General features: G+C 53.0%; 1 protein-coding gene across 2 annotated transcripts in view; it reads left to right on the top strand.

Annotated features, from left to right (window-relative positions):
- The first annotated feature begins 872 nt into the window (after positions 1-872).
- The window catches only part of CPNE2 (copine 2), a 44,679-nt gene continuing 30,134 nt past the window's right edge, over positions 873-15,417 (top strand). The window contains exons 1-2 of one of the 2 annotated variants that reach the window (XM_027716248.2): positions 873-944; positions 11,348-11,544. In XM_027716248.2, coding sequence (XP_027572049.1) covers positions 11,377-11,544 — 168 coding nt within the window. In that variant the 5' untranslated portion in view covers positions 873-944; positions 11,348-11,376. Of the gene's footprint in view, positions 945-2,144; positions 2,240-11,347; positions 11,545-15,417 lie in introns of those variants that run through there. The other variant, XM_027716249.2, reaches the window with a different exon arrangement.

Raw genomic sequence — 15,417 nt, 5'->3', positions numbered from 1 at the left:
TTAGTTGGACGTTGCCTGTCGTGTTGCCAGCGCTGGGCAGGAGAACTGGTGACCCTTGAGCCCATCCCTGTGTCTGCTGCCCCACTCCTGGCGTGCCAGGAAGGGACTGGGGCTGGCAGAGGGGGCACCTTGTCTGTGCTGAAAGCCAAGGTGCCTTGTAACTCCTCAGCCTTTCACAGCTCAAGCTGAAGGAGGGGAAAGTATTCCAGCAGGCTGGGGGGAATATGGGACTTGCTTATTTGCCCATGATCTTCTGAAGAGCCCACAGTAAAGGGCTCTGAGCAAATATAGACAGTTTATTTAATCGGCGGCCTCAGAGGGAGGCTTCCAGCCTTATTACCCTATCTCCATATCAAAAATATCTATATAAATATCCTGGATGCCTGATGATGTATCTGCCAGGTGCTGGGTGAGGTTGCCAGTGGCACGCTGGGGGCCAACCCCTGTGGTACCTGCCTTGAAGGCTCTTTTGGGCGAGCAGGGTGAGGGGTCAGTGTGACACTGGCCAGCACTGTGGCTCGGGGGTTCCCCCTTCACTAGCACCCAAACAGCACAATCAACCCCCCACGTTTTTTTTTTTTACTCAAACAAAACGGGTGTCGATCCAACTTCTAGATATTTTAGAGCGTTTTTAAGCTGCCCTTTTTTTTCTTTATTTTTTTTTTTTTTCTTGCAAGCAGCGAAGCGAAAGCAGCCAGCGGGGAAGTTTTGGGGGTGGATGCTTCTCTTTTTTATTTTTTGTAATCAGAACGGATGATGCTCGTGGAGGGGGCTAGGGGGGGGTGTGACAGCACGGCCGCGCCCGCCGCCCGCCCCTCGCCATCACCGCCCACCCGCCCCGTACGGGGCGGGTGGGCGGTGATGGCGAGGGGCGGGCGGCGGGCGCGGCCGTGGGGAGGTTCTGAGCCCGCAGCCCCGCGGGAGCTGCTCGGCCCGGCCCGGCGGTGAGTACCGGCAGCCCCCGAGGATGCCGTGGGGATAACGGAGGTGGGAGAGGAGCGGGGCTGTTGGGCGCGATGGTCCCCCGTGGGTCGGGTAGGTGGGATACGGGATAGTCCGGTGGGAGGGGTTGCGCTGGCCGGGACACCGTAATACCGGTGTCAGCCACGGGATGGAGGACCTGCAGGGCAGTGGTGTCCCCACTGGCTTGTCCCGGGGTGTGTGGTGGCGCTTCTGTCCTCCGTCCGCTGGGAGAAACCCTCCGTTCCCTCGGAAAGACCGTCCGTCCTCTGTGACAGACCCTCCATCCCTGGGACAGACCTTCCATCCCTTGACTGTACCTCAAGACAGTCCCCCCCATTGCTTTATGCTCCCCTTCCCCAGCACAGGTCCTTTTGTTCGTGCACGGTGTGGAAGTTGTCCCATTCCCCTTCTCTGTGTATCTGCATCATCTTCTAAAGGATGTCAACGGGACACATGACCCCAAGAAAATGCCACGGCCTGGTGGCTTCACTCCCCAAGCCTGGGGACAGCTGCAGGGTTTTTTCCCTGGCAGCATCCACAAGCTTCTCTCCTTATCCTCTGGCATCGAGGCACAGAGGGGATCTGGTGAGCTGGAGGCTGGGGAAGTGCAGGAGCGCTTCTCTAGCTGTTTGCAGCCTGATGCTGCTCCAGCTGGTGATGATATCCTTCATGCCATGCATTTGGAGGGGACAGGAGGGGGACTGAGAGGGTTTACGCTCGGGGAGGTGCTGCCCCTCGCTCCTCTGTGCCTGGTGAGATCCTTGTTCCCTGAGAAAGAGGCGAGCAGAGCGTTTCGCTTGGCAGCGTGAGGGTGCTCGGAGGATGGCAGGCAGGGAGGTGTTTTCCCGTCAGCTCTGCCAGCCTGAAGACCTGATGCAATAAGCCTCTGTGTGAGTAACCCTAATTTTGGCAAGTGGCTGGATTAAAGCCAGGGAGGCTGGAGGACTTGGTGGGCAAACACACCCTTTGGAGCTGGTCACCGCAGGGAGGGTGGAACAGGAAGCAGAGGTGAGCAGAGAGCTGGGCTTTGGTGGCAGAAATGCCTCGGAAGGGCTGGGTCCTTACTGCTGACTCCCCAGAGGCTGAGCTACTTAGTGGAAAGGAACTGGGAGGATCCTCATGAACCTGGAGCCCCGGGTTTGAACCTCCGGCAATACACTTGAACCTCGCTGGAAAAGCTGGAGTTGGAAGGAGGGCGGCGCCAGCACAGCCCAGGGGTGCTCAGTTCTGACATTGCTCCCCCGTCACCAGCATCATCCTCCTTGAGCCAGTCCAGGTATTGGTGCCTGTGATACCACTGTGCTTTTCTGGGGTCAGAAAATGATTTATTATCGGCCAGAAACTGCCTCCCACCAAAGCCTTTTGGGGGCAGGGAGTGGAGAGATGGGAGGAGGAAGGCTGGGAACAAAAGCTTGGGGCACGTGGAAAGGATGGAATCAGGGGAGGATGTTTTCCTGTAGTAGCCTTGGGGAAATGCTGCATTTGCTTTGGTTACAGCTGTGTGATAGCCTGGGAATAGGTTTACGTTTTCTGGTGATGTGTATTTTTGTTTCTCTGCTGTTGCTGCTGGACCATCCTGGCTGGGATAATGTGGAGGGAAGGAGGGAGGCACCCAGTGAGGCTTCCAGGTGTCCCCAAAATTGCACATTCTTGTGGTGTAGGCAGCCTCTAGCACTTGCCTTGGGAGGTCCTGGAGCTGCTCCCCAAGATCAAGCCCTGTCCCCAGACCCCTGGGGACAGAGTTTGCCAGCAGCCTGTCTCCACCATTGGCATGTGCCCTGCTGTCCCCAGGACTTGCTTGGTCAGGGTCACAGTTTGCATCTCTTGAAGGGGTTGCAGATATCACTCTGTAGCAGTGAGGGTGGGCAGGGTCACCTGCTGTGATGCTTCTCCCTCCTCACTGCCCTTCTGAGCTCCAGCTAAAGAGGACTGAGATTGTGAGGATCAGTGGGGACATCCTTGCTCCTGAGGCCCGTGCTGGGGGACAGCAAGGGACTTTGTGCTGGTTGCTGACAAGCTGGTGCAGTTTGTGAAGCCATTGCTTGTGGGGGTGTGAGGGCCCCAGTGCCTGGCCAGTCTGTGCTGTAGGAGGGGGTTCAGGCCCCGGGAACTGGAGGTTCCAATGCTGAAAAATCCTCTTCAGGTTCAGCTTCTGGAGCTGAGCTGTGGGTGAAGATGCTCTTTGCCCTGGGGGGATACATCAGCCACACAGCAGTCCTCAACTCTTCTCCTCTTCCAGCAATCCTCCTCCCTCACCCCAAAACAGTGGGATTATGTGGCACTGGAGCAGCCTCTGGCTACCCTGTGATTTACCAGTCTGCCCAGTTGTGTACTGGAATTGCATCAGCTTTGTTTGCCTTTTAGCAGTCTTAGTGTGGTGTGTGAAGAGTCTGGGAGGAATAGCTTCTCCTGCTCCTGCTACACTTGGTGGAAAGAGTTTCCCACTGACTTCAGTGGAAAGCTCTGTCCAGGGGGAGCTGGCTGGAGTCACTCGCGCCACCGTAAATCAGGGCTTGTTCTCCAGGAGCCGTCGGTGTGCCAGGAACGTAATTCCGGGTTAATTGATGAAAAAGCAACGCTTGCAGCCTCCTGTCCTGGTTCAGGGCTGCCAGCTCTCATAAGGAACTCTTTATGTGAGAACCTTGGCTCGCGCTGCGAGGCAGGGTGGGGGGATAGGAGAAGGAAAGGTAAATTTTCTGGTGTGGTGGAGTAGCCAGGCATTTGAAATAGTGCCCCTGGCAGGATGCAAACCCCACAAAACAGTGTGAAAAAAAAAAGAGAATTGAATGCTTCCCTCCCTCTCCCACCCCCACCCATGAAATCTTACAGTTTGTCTTTTAAACCACTGTAAAATATTTGTTGAGGGACCTGAGTCATCACTTTTTGCTGCTTTGGCTCAGTTTCCTGGCCGCTGGCTTTGAGAGGTTCCTTGTTTGGATCACAGGAGCAGGGGAAAATTAATTCCCAGCAAATCAGGTGAGTTTGGAGATCATAACATTGTTGTTATGTTGTTAAAATACCAGAAAAACAAACGAGTGTAGAATTCAGCAAGAAGGTCTCCACTCTTTATTTGCCTGCTGCTTTTGCTGAGGCTTTGTGTTTGGGAGCTGTCATATTTTCTGCCTGTAGCCAGCAGGAAAAAATCTTGTGTCTAAAATAGTCGCCTTCCCCCCAGCCCTGGATTTTCCATCATCACGTGATTCCAGAAGCTGAGGATTTAGGAAGAAACATCAGCTGTCGTGAGGCTGATTTGAAAAACAAGACAAGCTGCGAACACGAGTTTTGCTTTTAAACAACAAGTCCGGTGCTGTGCAACCATTTAAACCCGGTCTGATGTTCCCTCAAGTGGTGTCTGAAGCTGTTGGGAAGGGGTTGAGAATTTATCAGACGTCATCCCCTTAAACCACCGCATTTCTGTGCCACTGGCACACAGTTCTGTCTCAGGGTGAAGCTTCACACATCGAGTGGCAGCATCTCTCTGCTGCAAAGCAGGCCAAAAAATTAAAATTCTGTAGGAAAACGTTGGATTGTAGTGAAGAAAATCCTACCCGTGATGAGGAGCGGATGGTGGGATGGAAGGGGGAAGGGTGAAAGTGGGCCCTGGCCACGGGGACATGTGGGCTTGGTGTTGGTGTAACAGTGCAAACGAGCACCACACACAACTACCCATGAATTAATATTTATCTTATCAGCTCTAAAGCTCTGGCTGCTCTGGGGATGAAATGGTGCATGGGATGGAGGGACCTGCATGCCTGCCTGCTACTGGGGCTGGCACATGGTGAGGTTCAAAAGCAGTTAAAGGTATTTCTGATCACTTCAGTGATGATTTTTTTCTTCCCCTCTCACATGTGATACACGGTGTTGGCTGTTGGCTGGCAATAGGAATCCAGTTAAGATTCAGAAAGCCAGCAGTTTTGTTTTCAATAAGGTAGAAAAGTGGTTAATAAGTTAAACAGCCTGTTCCATACATGGCATATATTTAACATAGAGGAGGTTCCCCCTGCACCTGCAAGGGAGCCCTGCTGGCTGCGTGTCCTTTGCAGCCCAGCCACCCCTCCCCGCGGGGCTGCCCCGATCCTTTACATTTCATAGGGCTTTTCTTTAAATAAGTCCACCTTTTCCTCCAAATCCTGTTTTGAAACAGATCTATTTCCCCTCCTTGGGAGAGCATGCCCAGCTCCCATATGGCTGCTGCAGGATGGAGCAGAGAATTTGTAACGCTGGAAGTTAAAATCTTCCCCCCAGATCCTCAGAGTGCCTTGTCCTCCCTTCCTACATCTCCTGGTTGGCTTGTTTGTCCCACCCGGAGCACGTGTCTGACGAGAGCATCGCTGCCCCGGGGAGGCAGGAGATTTGCGTTCGGCATTTCCCTCGTTCCGATGGAGGCTCCCAGAGGTGCTGCCCGTGGCCGTGCTGCTCCCGCAGGACTCAGCCTCCCGCTCGGCCACGGCCGACGGGCAGCGGCGTTTTCTGCTCCGGAACGCGGCGAGGGCAGAGCTGGCACATGAACCTTCTCCTTGGGTCTGCTTTGTAGGGCGTACAGAGTTTGCGTACAGAGTTTGATGTGATCGCCGCGGTTCCCAGTGACATCACGGCGCTTTCTGCCCTAAATCACAGATTTCCCTAAATTGAGCCCCAGAGGAAACTTGTAAGTCAAGCGAAAACGTGCAGTCCTTCTCTGCGTATCTAAGCCAAATACGTGCGCGCCAGCGGAGGTGGGAATGGGGTCGGTCTGTGCGGCTCGGGCATCGCTGTGTGTCCCGAACGGAGGACGCTGCTACATTCTCGTCTCACTCTTGCTCCCCACTTGCCCTTTCTCCTTTCTCAGCGGCAAGACTGGAAGCCACCCACGGGTTTGCGAGCCGGGCATGCCGCGGGTGCGGGACGGGCGATGAGTGCGGGGCAGGCACAGGGTGAGCAGCAATGCTGGGCTCTGCCCCCTGCAGATGCACCCCTGGCGCAGCTGTCCGGTAGCAGCCGTCAGAGCCCCTCTATTTCCCTCTGGTTTTGAGGAAGGGCTTTTTTGTGTGTGTGCTTTCTTTTTTTCCCAGTTTCTGATTTTTCTGAGCAGCTTCCCAAAACGAGCTTCAGCCCCTGCGGCTCCTCCCGACCCGGGTCAGCGGTTGGTGCTGCCTCCCTCCCTCCACACGTCACCGCGGGGTGTGGAGGATGGACTTTTGCTTTCGTTTGCCCGGCTGGAGCCCTCGGCTTTCCGACGACGGGTGAGAATTACGGAAGCACCTTTGCCGCCGGGAGCCCGGGGGCCCTGCTTTCTCTGGAGCGCTTGCTCTTCGGGGCTCGTGATTTCTCCTCAGTAAGTGGCTTTAGATACTCTGGGGAGAGCGTGATGACATTTTCAGACTTCATCTGGAGAGGGATGGAGAACAAATCCTGTTGCTCTTTGCTCCCCGATGCCGGGGCAGGCCCTGCCCGAAGGCTCTGGTGTCCGAGGCTGCCTGCATGCCTGAAGCACTCAAAGGTGTTTGGTTTTCCACATCCCTGTCTTGCTGAAATCTCCAGTTTTGGTGCCTCTGTGGGTGTGATCCCCTCTGTGAGGACACAGGTCCTTCCTCTGGTCCTGGAGCAGTGGCCAGGCAGCAGCTGTGCCCCTGCAGTTGCAGAGGGACCAGCCTTCACCCTAGACAGCAGTGGTCTGGGAGGAGCTGGGCACTGTGGGTGGGAAATGCCTGAGCAACAGATGAAGCAGCAGCCACTGTCACACCGAGGTGGCCACCAGCTGCTGAAATGGAATTTCGCAGCACCAGTGCTGGCTGTTGGCACAGGCAGCTTTGCCCATCGTAGCCCATTTGGGACAATTTCCATCAGGAAGCGTTCGTTGGAGAAGTCACTTAATTAGGTTGTCATTAAATGCTTTGTCCTTCTGTGTCTGGCTCCCAAAGTATCTCAGTACTTGGCTTCCAGCATCTCCTCTTGGCTTCCAGCAGGTAGAACTGTGGGCAGCATCAGGCTGGAAGCAAGAGCCCTGCCTGGGCATCTCCCTCTGCCAGGTGTAGCCCAAATCTCTGTGAATTTGGGGGAGTTTGAGCTCAGTCCCAGCTGTGCTGCCCGTGCTGGGATGCTCAGAGGCAGTTTTCAGCCTTTCCCTGCCTTGTGAGAGAGGTGAAGATCCTCTGATGGTAGCAGGTGCCCGAGGAACACGTTTGCAGGGATGTCCCTTTCTGCCTCCCAGGCTGCTCACCCGTGGCAGAGGCGTTTGCTGGAGGCACCAGCAGCTGTGTACAGGACTCATTGCACGTGTGTGCAGAAGGTAACGAGGCTGTTACGAGGACCAGGTGCAAGCTGGTGAATCCTCAGTGTTGCCCAGGCGAGACTAAGAGGCAAATACCTTTGCTTTGCAAAAGAATTCTGGAGATGACTCTGTTTGTTGATAGGAGAGAGCAAAGTGGCCACTGTGGGTTCTGACAGTGTGGGGAGCTGCACTGGGCATCCATGGCAGTGTGTCCTGACTTTTCCTGGCATCTCTGGCTCTGTGTGTGCTGCATTTCAGCTTTTCTGCTGCTCTGGGCAAGCAGTTTCTGTGTCCTCACACTCCTCTCCTTTGCTTCAATCTTCTGACAACCTGTTTTCACCTGGTCTTAATCCTCCCTCGGGTACAGCTGCTCTCCCTCTGTGTCTCCACTGCCTGTAAGATCAGATATGTGCTTTATAGGGACCTCAATTTACCTCTCTCATTCAATTTATCTCTCTCATTTTTCCCTTCCTGAAAGGAGACTTGCTTCCACAATTGCAGTAGGCTGTAGTGGGACAGCCCGAGTGGGAAAACTGAGTCACAGGTGACTTGTGTGGGGTATTGCAGAAATCACAGATCGTCCAAAAGAAGGGACAAGGAATCCCTGGGAGGGACTTTTCATGGTATCACTGGTGGATTTTGGCACTTCTGGGGCTGTTTTGAGTATATCTGGTACTGGCTGTTAAGATAAATCTGATTTCTTTAAGGAGAGGAGATCACTGAAATTGTGGCTCTATTAAGATTTTAAAAAGCCCCCAAAATGTTTCAATTAAAGCACGGCTTTATTTTTTAAGTTCTGGGGTTTTTTTCTTGTTAGTGCTTAAAAGAGGGCTTTAGCATGGCCTGAGCAACAGCTGCTCATGGGGCTGCTCTTCTGCAGAGGGAAGGGGAACCTCTCTAGACATGAGTTAGTTTGCAAAACAGATATCTCCTTCCCCTACTCCTCTTTCAGATAAGAGAGGAAGTAAAGGTCCTAGGTTTTCCTGCCAGCCCTTATGCACGTGCTTTAGGGTTCTGCTTAGAGATCAGGTGGCCATGGGGTGAGTAGGAGGAGGAGAACGTCTGTGTGCATTGCTCTGGGGCTCTCAGATATTCATTTCAGATACTCTGGCTGGCCCCAGGGCTTGCATGTGCCCCCAGCCAGCAAAACCCTTCTCTGTGGGATGTTGTGGACATGGAGCAGCTTGGAAGTGACCAAGTCACAAAGGAAAAAGCACTTGAAAGCTATGAAGCGCAAAGATGCATCCAGCTTGGGAGGTCCTGGAAGCTGGAGCCCAGAAAGGATTTTAGGACCATGTCCCTCCATTCTGATCCTGCTCTTGTGATGCCTCTCCAGGCACCTGCTGTGGCCAGTGGCAGATGGGACCGTGGGGCAATCAAAGCTTCAAGCTTGTCCCTGGGGCCTCTCCTTGGTAACCTGGCCGTGTTCTGGCAGGAGACCATGTGTCTGCACGATGGGCACGAGGCCGGCAGCTGGGATTGTACGTTGGGAGAATATTTGGCCACGGATGCCGAGGGAGTCACAGGACTTTGTTCAGGGCGGCAAATGTGAGGAGAGGAGAACAAAAACGGGAGGAGAGACTGGAATACAGATGACGGGCGAGCCAGCTCAAATAACCTCTGAATTTAAAGCATCTTCTGGGATGTTAGAATGCCACCAGCTCGCTGAAGCCTGGTGATGCCTCAGATATGAAACCTCTGAGCTGGAGGGACACGTGGCTGCTGCCAAGGTGTCAGGGGCTGAACCCCCACCTGGCCCTGCAGAAGGTGCTGGATCCATGCCAGGGAAGCAAGAGGAAGGTGCTGGATCCATGTGGGTGCAGCAGGAGTAGAGGTGGCTCTCCAGTCTCTGCCCCAGCTGGCACTGGCCATCTGTCCTCGTCTCAGTGTCCGTCTGGACTGTGTGCTCCCCGGGGAGCAGGACAGACTGAGCACAGGGGCTGGAGCACCAAGAGGATGTTTTGGTGCCTGTCAGCCCTGAGAAAAAAAAAAAGGTTTTTCCACTGAGTCACTTGCTGCCTCTGCTTTTTGTGAGACAGCACTGAGATCTGGGGGAAGGGGAGGTGGAAACACTCCACCCAGATGTCCCTGCTCCGGCAGGGCCAGGCCGATGCCAGCACAGCTGCCCCGTGTTTGCTTTTCGGGGGGAGCGGCAGACAGACAGACAGACGGACGGACAGACAGACAGACAGCAGCACAAATAGAACAGGCCTGGCTATTTTAAGACACCGATTACACGATCTGTGCATTAAAGAAAAATTAAAATGAAATCTTTGCTTTAGCTGCAGCTGATGACACGGGCTCAGGAGGAGCAGAGGCAGGGGCGACAGGTACAGGCACTTTGGAGCCAGTGCCCCGGCCACGGAGGAGGAGCCGTGAGGACTTTTGCTTCCACATGTGCTTCTTCTTGAAGCCCCAGCAGATGGGAGGTTGCCCACGTGTGCCACCGTTTCGGTGTCACGCTGCCACTGTTTTGGTGTTGTGCTGCTGTGGACAGGGAGTGATGGCACGAGACAGGCTGGGTCTAGGGAAGGGGGAACCGCGCTTGCGAAAGGGACACGGTGACGTGCACGGGTGTGTGCAGGCATGGATGGGGATTTTCTTTTTCTGGAGAAGTTTCTGGGCTCCTATGGAGCCAGAAGGGTTGCACCACTCTTTCCCTGAGCAGCAGGCTGGGATGAAGAGCTTGTGCTTACTGGTGGGGGTTAAAACCAGGCTTGTTTCTGGTGACTTGGTGCCAAGCAGAAATCTCGGCAGGTAGGAGGAGAGGGCTCTGAGCCTTGGAAGCTGGAGCTGTTTTCTGCTCAGTGTTTGTTGCAGCAGGGCTGAGCACTCAGGACAGCCAGCAATGAGCCTGGAGCTCCCTCTCTCACAGTCCTGCTGGGATCACTCTATCCCTGCCCCCCTATCCCTATTCGAGGTAGGAAGTTGAGCTGCAAGGGAAGAGGGCAGCAGCCCAACTCCCAGCAGCGCAAGGGCTTGTAAGTACTCATGGCCAGGCAAAACAAACAGATAGCATTAATTGGGGTTTCAATGCCAAACAGAAGCAGATGGTTTATCAAGGTGGAGGAAGGTAATGTTTGGGGGTTTTAGATAAGGTGGGCGAGCCAGGAGCCACTCTTGAAAAAGAAGACAAAAGGTATCGAAGCAGCTGCTGAGAAGAGCTCACTCTCCACTGGCAACCCCAGCCACAACAGTTTGTTAGTATAAATTATTCTGGAAATGCTTTTTCTTATCTTTCTCCCCCTGCCCTTTCTGCTCAGCTGAAGACCTTTGGTGGTTTTTTACAAGTAAGCTGCACATCAGACAGCAAGAATGTAGTGTGGGGTGGGGTTTTGCACTAATAATGGTATAAAACACATTTCTATCTGCAAAATGACTTTGGTAGCATACTTTTGGTAAGATCTTAAATGGATTTTTAGTCAGGGCCCCGTAAATCATCCCATGCTTCAGATCGTGCAGTGGTTGTCACGTTTGCCTTGTGCTTTTCTGAGGCAACTCTTGCCACTTCTTAACTGCTGCCAGAGCCACTGCCTGCAGCTGGCCTGGGGAGCTGAATGGAGATAGGGCTGAACCAGAGCTGGAGCTGCCCTCCACCCCACTCATCCTCACAGTCTCACCCCCTTCCCTGTGAGGATTTGAGGAGCAGAGCTCAAGTTTGGCCCTTGTAGTTTAGGTCCATGGCCTGTGGCTTGGGACCAGCCAGACAACAACCAATTTTTGTGATAAAAGATGGTGTGGAAATGTAGTTCCCCCACAAAAAAAAAAAAAAACAAAAAAAAAAAAAACCCAGCATGCTGGAAGAAGAGGCTGGGGACCCCCCTTTCCCTCAGGAGGGTAAGCAGAAGATGTTACCTTTCCTTTAAAATCTGTTATTTATGGAGCAAACCCAAAGCAGGTTGTAGGTGCTCTGCTGGGCTCCCACTCAGGATGTCTGCCTGGTGGGGTGACCACATGGAGATGGTGACTGGGCAGGGAGATGCTTTGGAGCCAGGAAAGCCTCATGACTTGGATCATAACTTAGAGATCGACGCTGTACACGTGGCTCCTCCGTCTGTGCCCAACTCTCCAGTGCTGACAGAGTGTTTGCTGTCCTTCAGCACTGAGGTTTCTCTCTGTCCTCGTGTCCCACAGACTGCCTGGAGCTGCTGCCACCGGAGTCCATGGCGTACACGATGCCCCCCACGCCGCCGGGGCCCGTCGGCTCCCAGTACTGTGTCTGCAAAGTCGAGCTGTCCATCTGCGGCCAAAACCTTCTGGACAGGGATGTCACTTCCAAATCCGACCCCTTCTGCGTCCTCTTCATGGAAGTCAACGGGAAGTGGGTAGAGGTAAGTCCTGATGTTGTGTGGACTCGCTCCTCCTGGGTTTGCTCGTGCTGGTGTGCTCTGCTGCAAGGCTGGTCCTTGTTCCCCCATGAGCAGAATTGGAAGCTCTTCTGGTCCTCCCAAGGCTGTGAGGGTGGTGCTGATGTGAGAATTCTTCTGTTTTGCAACCAGTCCTTTTCCCATCGGTGCTTTCTGCTTTGTGCTGGGGGTTGGCTTTAACTGCAGATCTCAAAATGCTGACCTCTGGCAATGCTTGTGGCAGGTGTGAAAGGATCTTTCCACCTTCAAAGGGGTCCCAACCCCTTCTCAGTGTGCTGTGAGCTGGTGGTGCTTCAGATTTGGGTGCCTGAAATGCTGATCCCACGTGAGAGTTAGAAGTTGTGAGTTTTGATGTTGCCATGTGGTGTGTTTCTAGTTGAGTCAGGATAAGCTGGTTCTTAGATCCTGAGTTGCATGGGAAGCTGGTCTTTGAGTTTGACTTGAAAAGTGGCTCTTTCTCGGGACCAGGAATGTGCTGGATGAGGGTCTGGAAGGTCAGTCCAGTGGAAAAGCAGGGCAGCTTGTACTGTGGCCTCCTTCAAGAAGTGTATCAAGGTCAATGCTCCTTGAGCTGGGCATTTCATGGACTGTTGTGGAGAGAGGACCGTGGGATGGGGAAGGATACTTTTGGGAGGTGGGTGTTGGACCAGTTCAACTGGAGACAGACAGCAGTCAGCTGGCAAATCCTGGATGAGCTCCTTGCAGACTTTGGTCTTCCCTCCTCACCAGAAATCTCACAAATAGGTGTTTCAACTGCCATATTTCATAGTGGGAAGCCCTGAGAAGAAACTGTAGATGATCTCATTATTTTTTTTTTTGTTTTAGAAGTCATCTCCTTATGAATAAGAAAGATAATTCCTAAGGAAAGAAGGGAGGGATCAGGACAGGGACTGAGTTCCCCCTAAGCAGATGACACCAAGCTGTGTGGTGCAGTAGAAGGGATGGGTGGGAAGGGATGCCAGCTGTGACAGGCTGGAGGAGTGGGCCTGTGCAAATCTCATGAAGTTCAACAAGGCCAAGGGCAGGACCCTGCAGATAAAAGGCTGTTTAAGGACAGGAGGACTTTCCATTGTTTTCCCATCCCTGTTGATGGATGAACACAGGGAGATGCAAGGCCCAGGCTGGTTTTGCAGTCGAAGTGCACACACAGTGGGCTCCTAAGGACAGTTTTCATGGTGCTTTCAGAGTCCCACGTGGAGAAGCTCTGGTTGTTGTCTCCTTCTGCAGCAGTCTGGGTTGGGCAAGGTGCTGTCTGTGATAAAATTGGTGACATGAGTCCAAACTCCAGAGTCTGTGCAAAAGCCTTTAGCTGTGATTAAAAACCTTTTGACTACAGGGGGAAGGACTCTGTGCTAAAATACCTGCAGAAAAAAAAATGGGGGTTCCATTTTATACCTGCACCTGTAGATAATTGAGAGGGAGCAGGTCAGCAAAGAATGGAGGCGTGATGGTGTAAGCACCAATGTTGGATGCAGCAGAAAATAAGTAGCCAAAGGGCATTAAATCATGTAAACCAAACAAAAATTGTCCCAATTCCTGGGAAATTAGGCGGTCTCATTTTTTCAGATACTTGGACAAGTTGAGCAGCCTTTGAGCACTTGGCCAAGGAGCTGGTGAATCAATGGGCATCATTTCAGCGGTCCAGCAGCTGAGCTCCTCACGTGGGAAGGATGTACAGGCAAACCTCACCTTACCATGGTCCACAATTAACTTTTCTCAGCTGCCTGGGTGAGACTAATGAGCTTTCCAGCCTTGATAGGTGTCATCTCTGACCTGATTCTACTTTTCAGGAATTTCTCTTTCTGTCAGTAACGCCTCGGTCCAGCAGTTTTGATTCCAAAGCTTCCTTTAGAATACAAACGTGTGGCGCATTTAGGTTTGTTTTTTTTCCTTTCCTCTGCTATTTTTAGCTTCTTTTTAATTGGCACGACAGGCACTGGACGTCAGCCTTGAGCAGCAGCTTGCTCAGCGCTCCTCTGCTGTGGTGTCAGTGGAGGCTGAACGGGCTGGCACACGGTGTGGTGTGCTGGTGTGCTGGTGTGCTGGTGTGGCACTGAGCTGGCTCCACTCAACTGGCATGATAAGGGCACAGCCAGGACCAAGAATCCTCTGCACCCACAGTGTTAGCAGGGATGTGTGGGATTGGGTCGTGGCTGGGTGCCAGGGAGACAGTCAGGAGAGGCGAGGTTGCCTGTGAGAGCCCCTTTGGATGGGACATTTGGTGGACCCTTGGTGGCTCATGCCACACGGTTCAGAGGCACCTGGGGTGCCCACATGGTTCTGCATGGATTTTGGCCACACAGACGTGCTCCCTTGCCCTAAGATGAACCTCCTTCCTGTCTGAAAGCTGTGGCCTTAATAACACAGCTGAAATGTAGGGGACAGATGGGGACAGAATAAGCTCGTTGGTGTGAACCCATCTTACCACGCTGCCCCTTTGTCCTCTGCACTGGATTGGGGACACATTAGGAACCTGGTTTGGGTGGTGGGTGTCCTCCTTCAGGACCAGCCCTGGCCGTAGTGATGCTGGTGTTGGAGCTGGGCGGCGGGGCTGTGGCACCAGCTGATGCCAGCAGGAAGATTGCTGCTCGCTGTTCTCTCTAGCTGTCACATTTGTTCCCAAATACAATTATTTTGTCTCGCTGAGCTTAATAGGAATTAAAAAATCTTTGTGAATCAGCCTTGGAGGGGTGGGGGAGGGAGAGACAACAAAGCACAGGCCGGGAAGTAACATGAGGATGGGTGATGTTTAAATGTTCTGCCCGGTTACATCATCTCGCAGGAGCCATGAAAAACCTGACCTTTGGTGCCAGGAGCAGGGACACATGACTCAGCCATGCAGCTGCCTTTTTGCCACTCTGAGTCATCTGGGTGGCATGAACTTCCCTTGGTGCTTGGGAGAGCATCTCTCAGTGTTAGAGCATGAAGCACTTTCAGGTGCTGGAGATGCTTGAAGGTCTCCAGCCAACCTTCTTTTGGATGCTGGAAGATTCTCTGGCTGCACCCACTGAACACAAGGGCTGTTGCTGGAGATGGTCTCCTGGTTTCATGTTCTGTGGTTTTCAGAATCATAGAATCATGGGATGGTTTGGGTTGGAAGGGACCTTAAAGATCATCTTCTTCCAACTCCCCTGCCACAGCCCTTGTTCAGAGGCCCGTTCAACTTCCAGGGACAGGGCACCCACAGCTTCTCTGCCAGTACCTCACCACTCTTACAGTGAAGAATTTTTTTCTCATATCTAATCTAACCCTGCTCTCTGTCACCTGGAAGCCATGCCCCCTTGTCCTGTCACTCTGTGCCCTTGTCCAAAGTCCCTCTCCAGTTTGGAGCCCTTTTAGGTACTGGAAGGTGCTCTAAGGTCTCCCCGGAGCCTTCTCTTCTCCAGGCTAAACAATCCCAATTTTCTCAGCCTTTCCTCATGGTAGAGGTGCTCCATCCCTCTAATCATCTCCATGGCCCTTTGAGACTCATATCCAAACAGATACCTTTAATTAGCTTGGCTGCCTCTTAAAAACCCTTGTGTTTTTCTGCTCCTGGGTGGCAGAGCAACCTCTGCTCTTCCCAAAGTCTGCAGACCTGTAAGCTCTGGGGACAAGGGGGTGGCAGGAGCTGATAGCAGGTGATGGTGTGTCAAGAGGCCTAATATGTGATAGTCACCAGCAAGGTGATTTATGCTCATCAAACCAAAGACCAAACCTTGTGCAGTTGTCAGCTGGGGTTTGGGATATTGTGCTTCATGCTGACACTAGGCAGGAGATTAAACAGTTTAATCTGGATGTTGAAGGAAGCCACATCACTCCCAAGGGTTATCTCAAGTTGTCTGGGGTTTTCCTCCC

Source organism: Pipra filicauda, unplaced genomic scaffold (assembly GCF_003945595.2).
Source record: "Pipra filicauda isolate LSUMZ 115617 unplaced genomic scaffold, ASM394559v2 scaffold205_size1947385_pilon, whole genome shotgun sequence".
Taxonomy (NCBI): domain Eukaryota; kingdom Metazoa; phylum Chordata; class Aves; order Passeriformes; family Pipridae; genus Pipra; species Pipra filicauda.
Note: the sequence above shows the minus strand (reverse complement) of the source record. Positions and strands in the feature narration are given on the sequence as shown.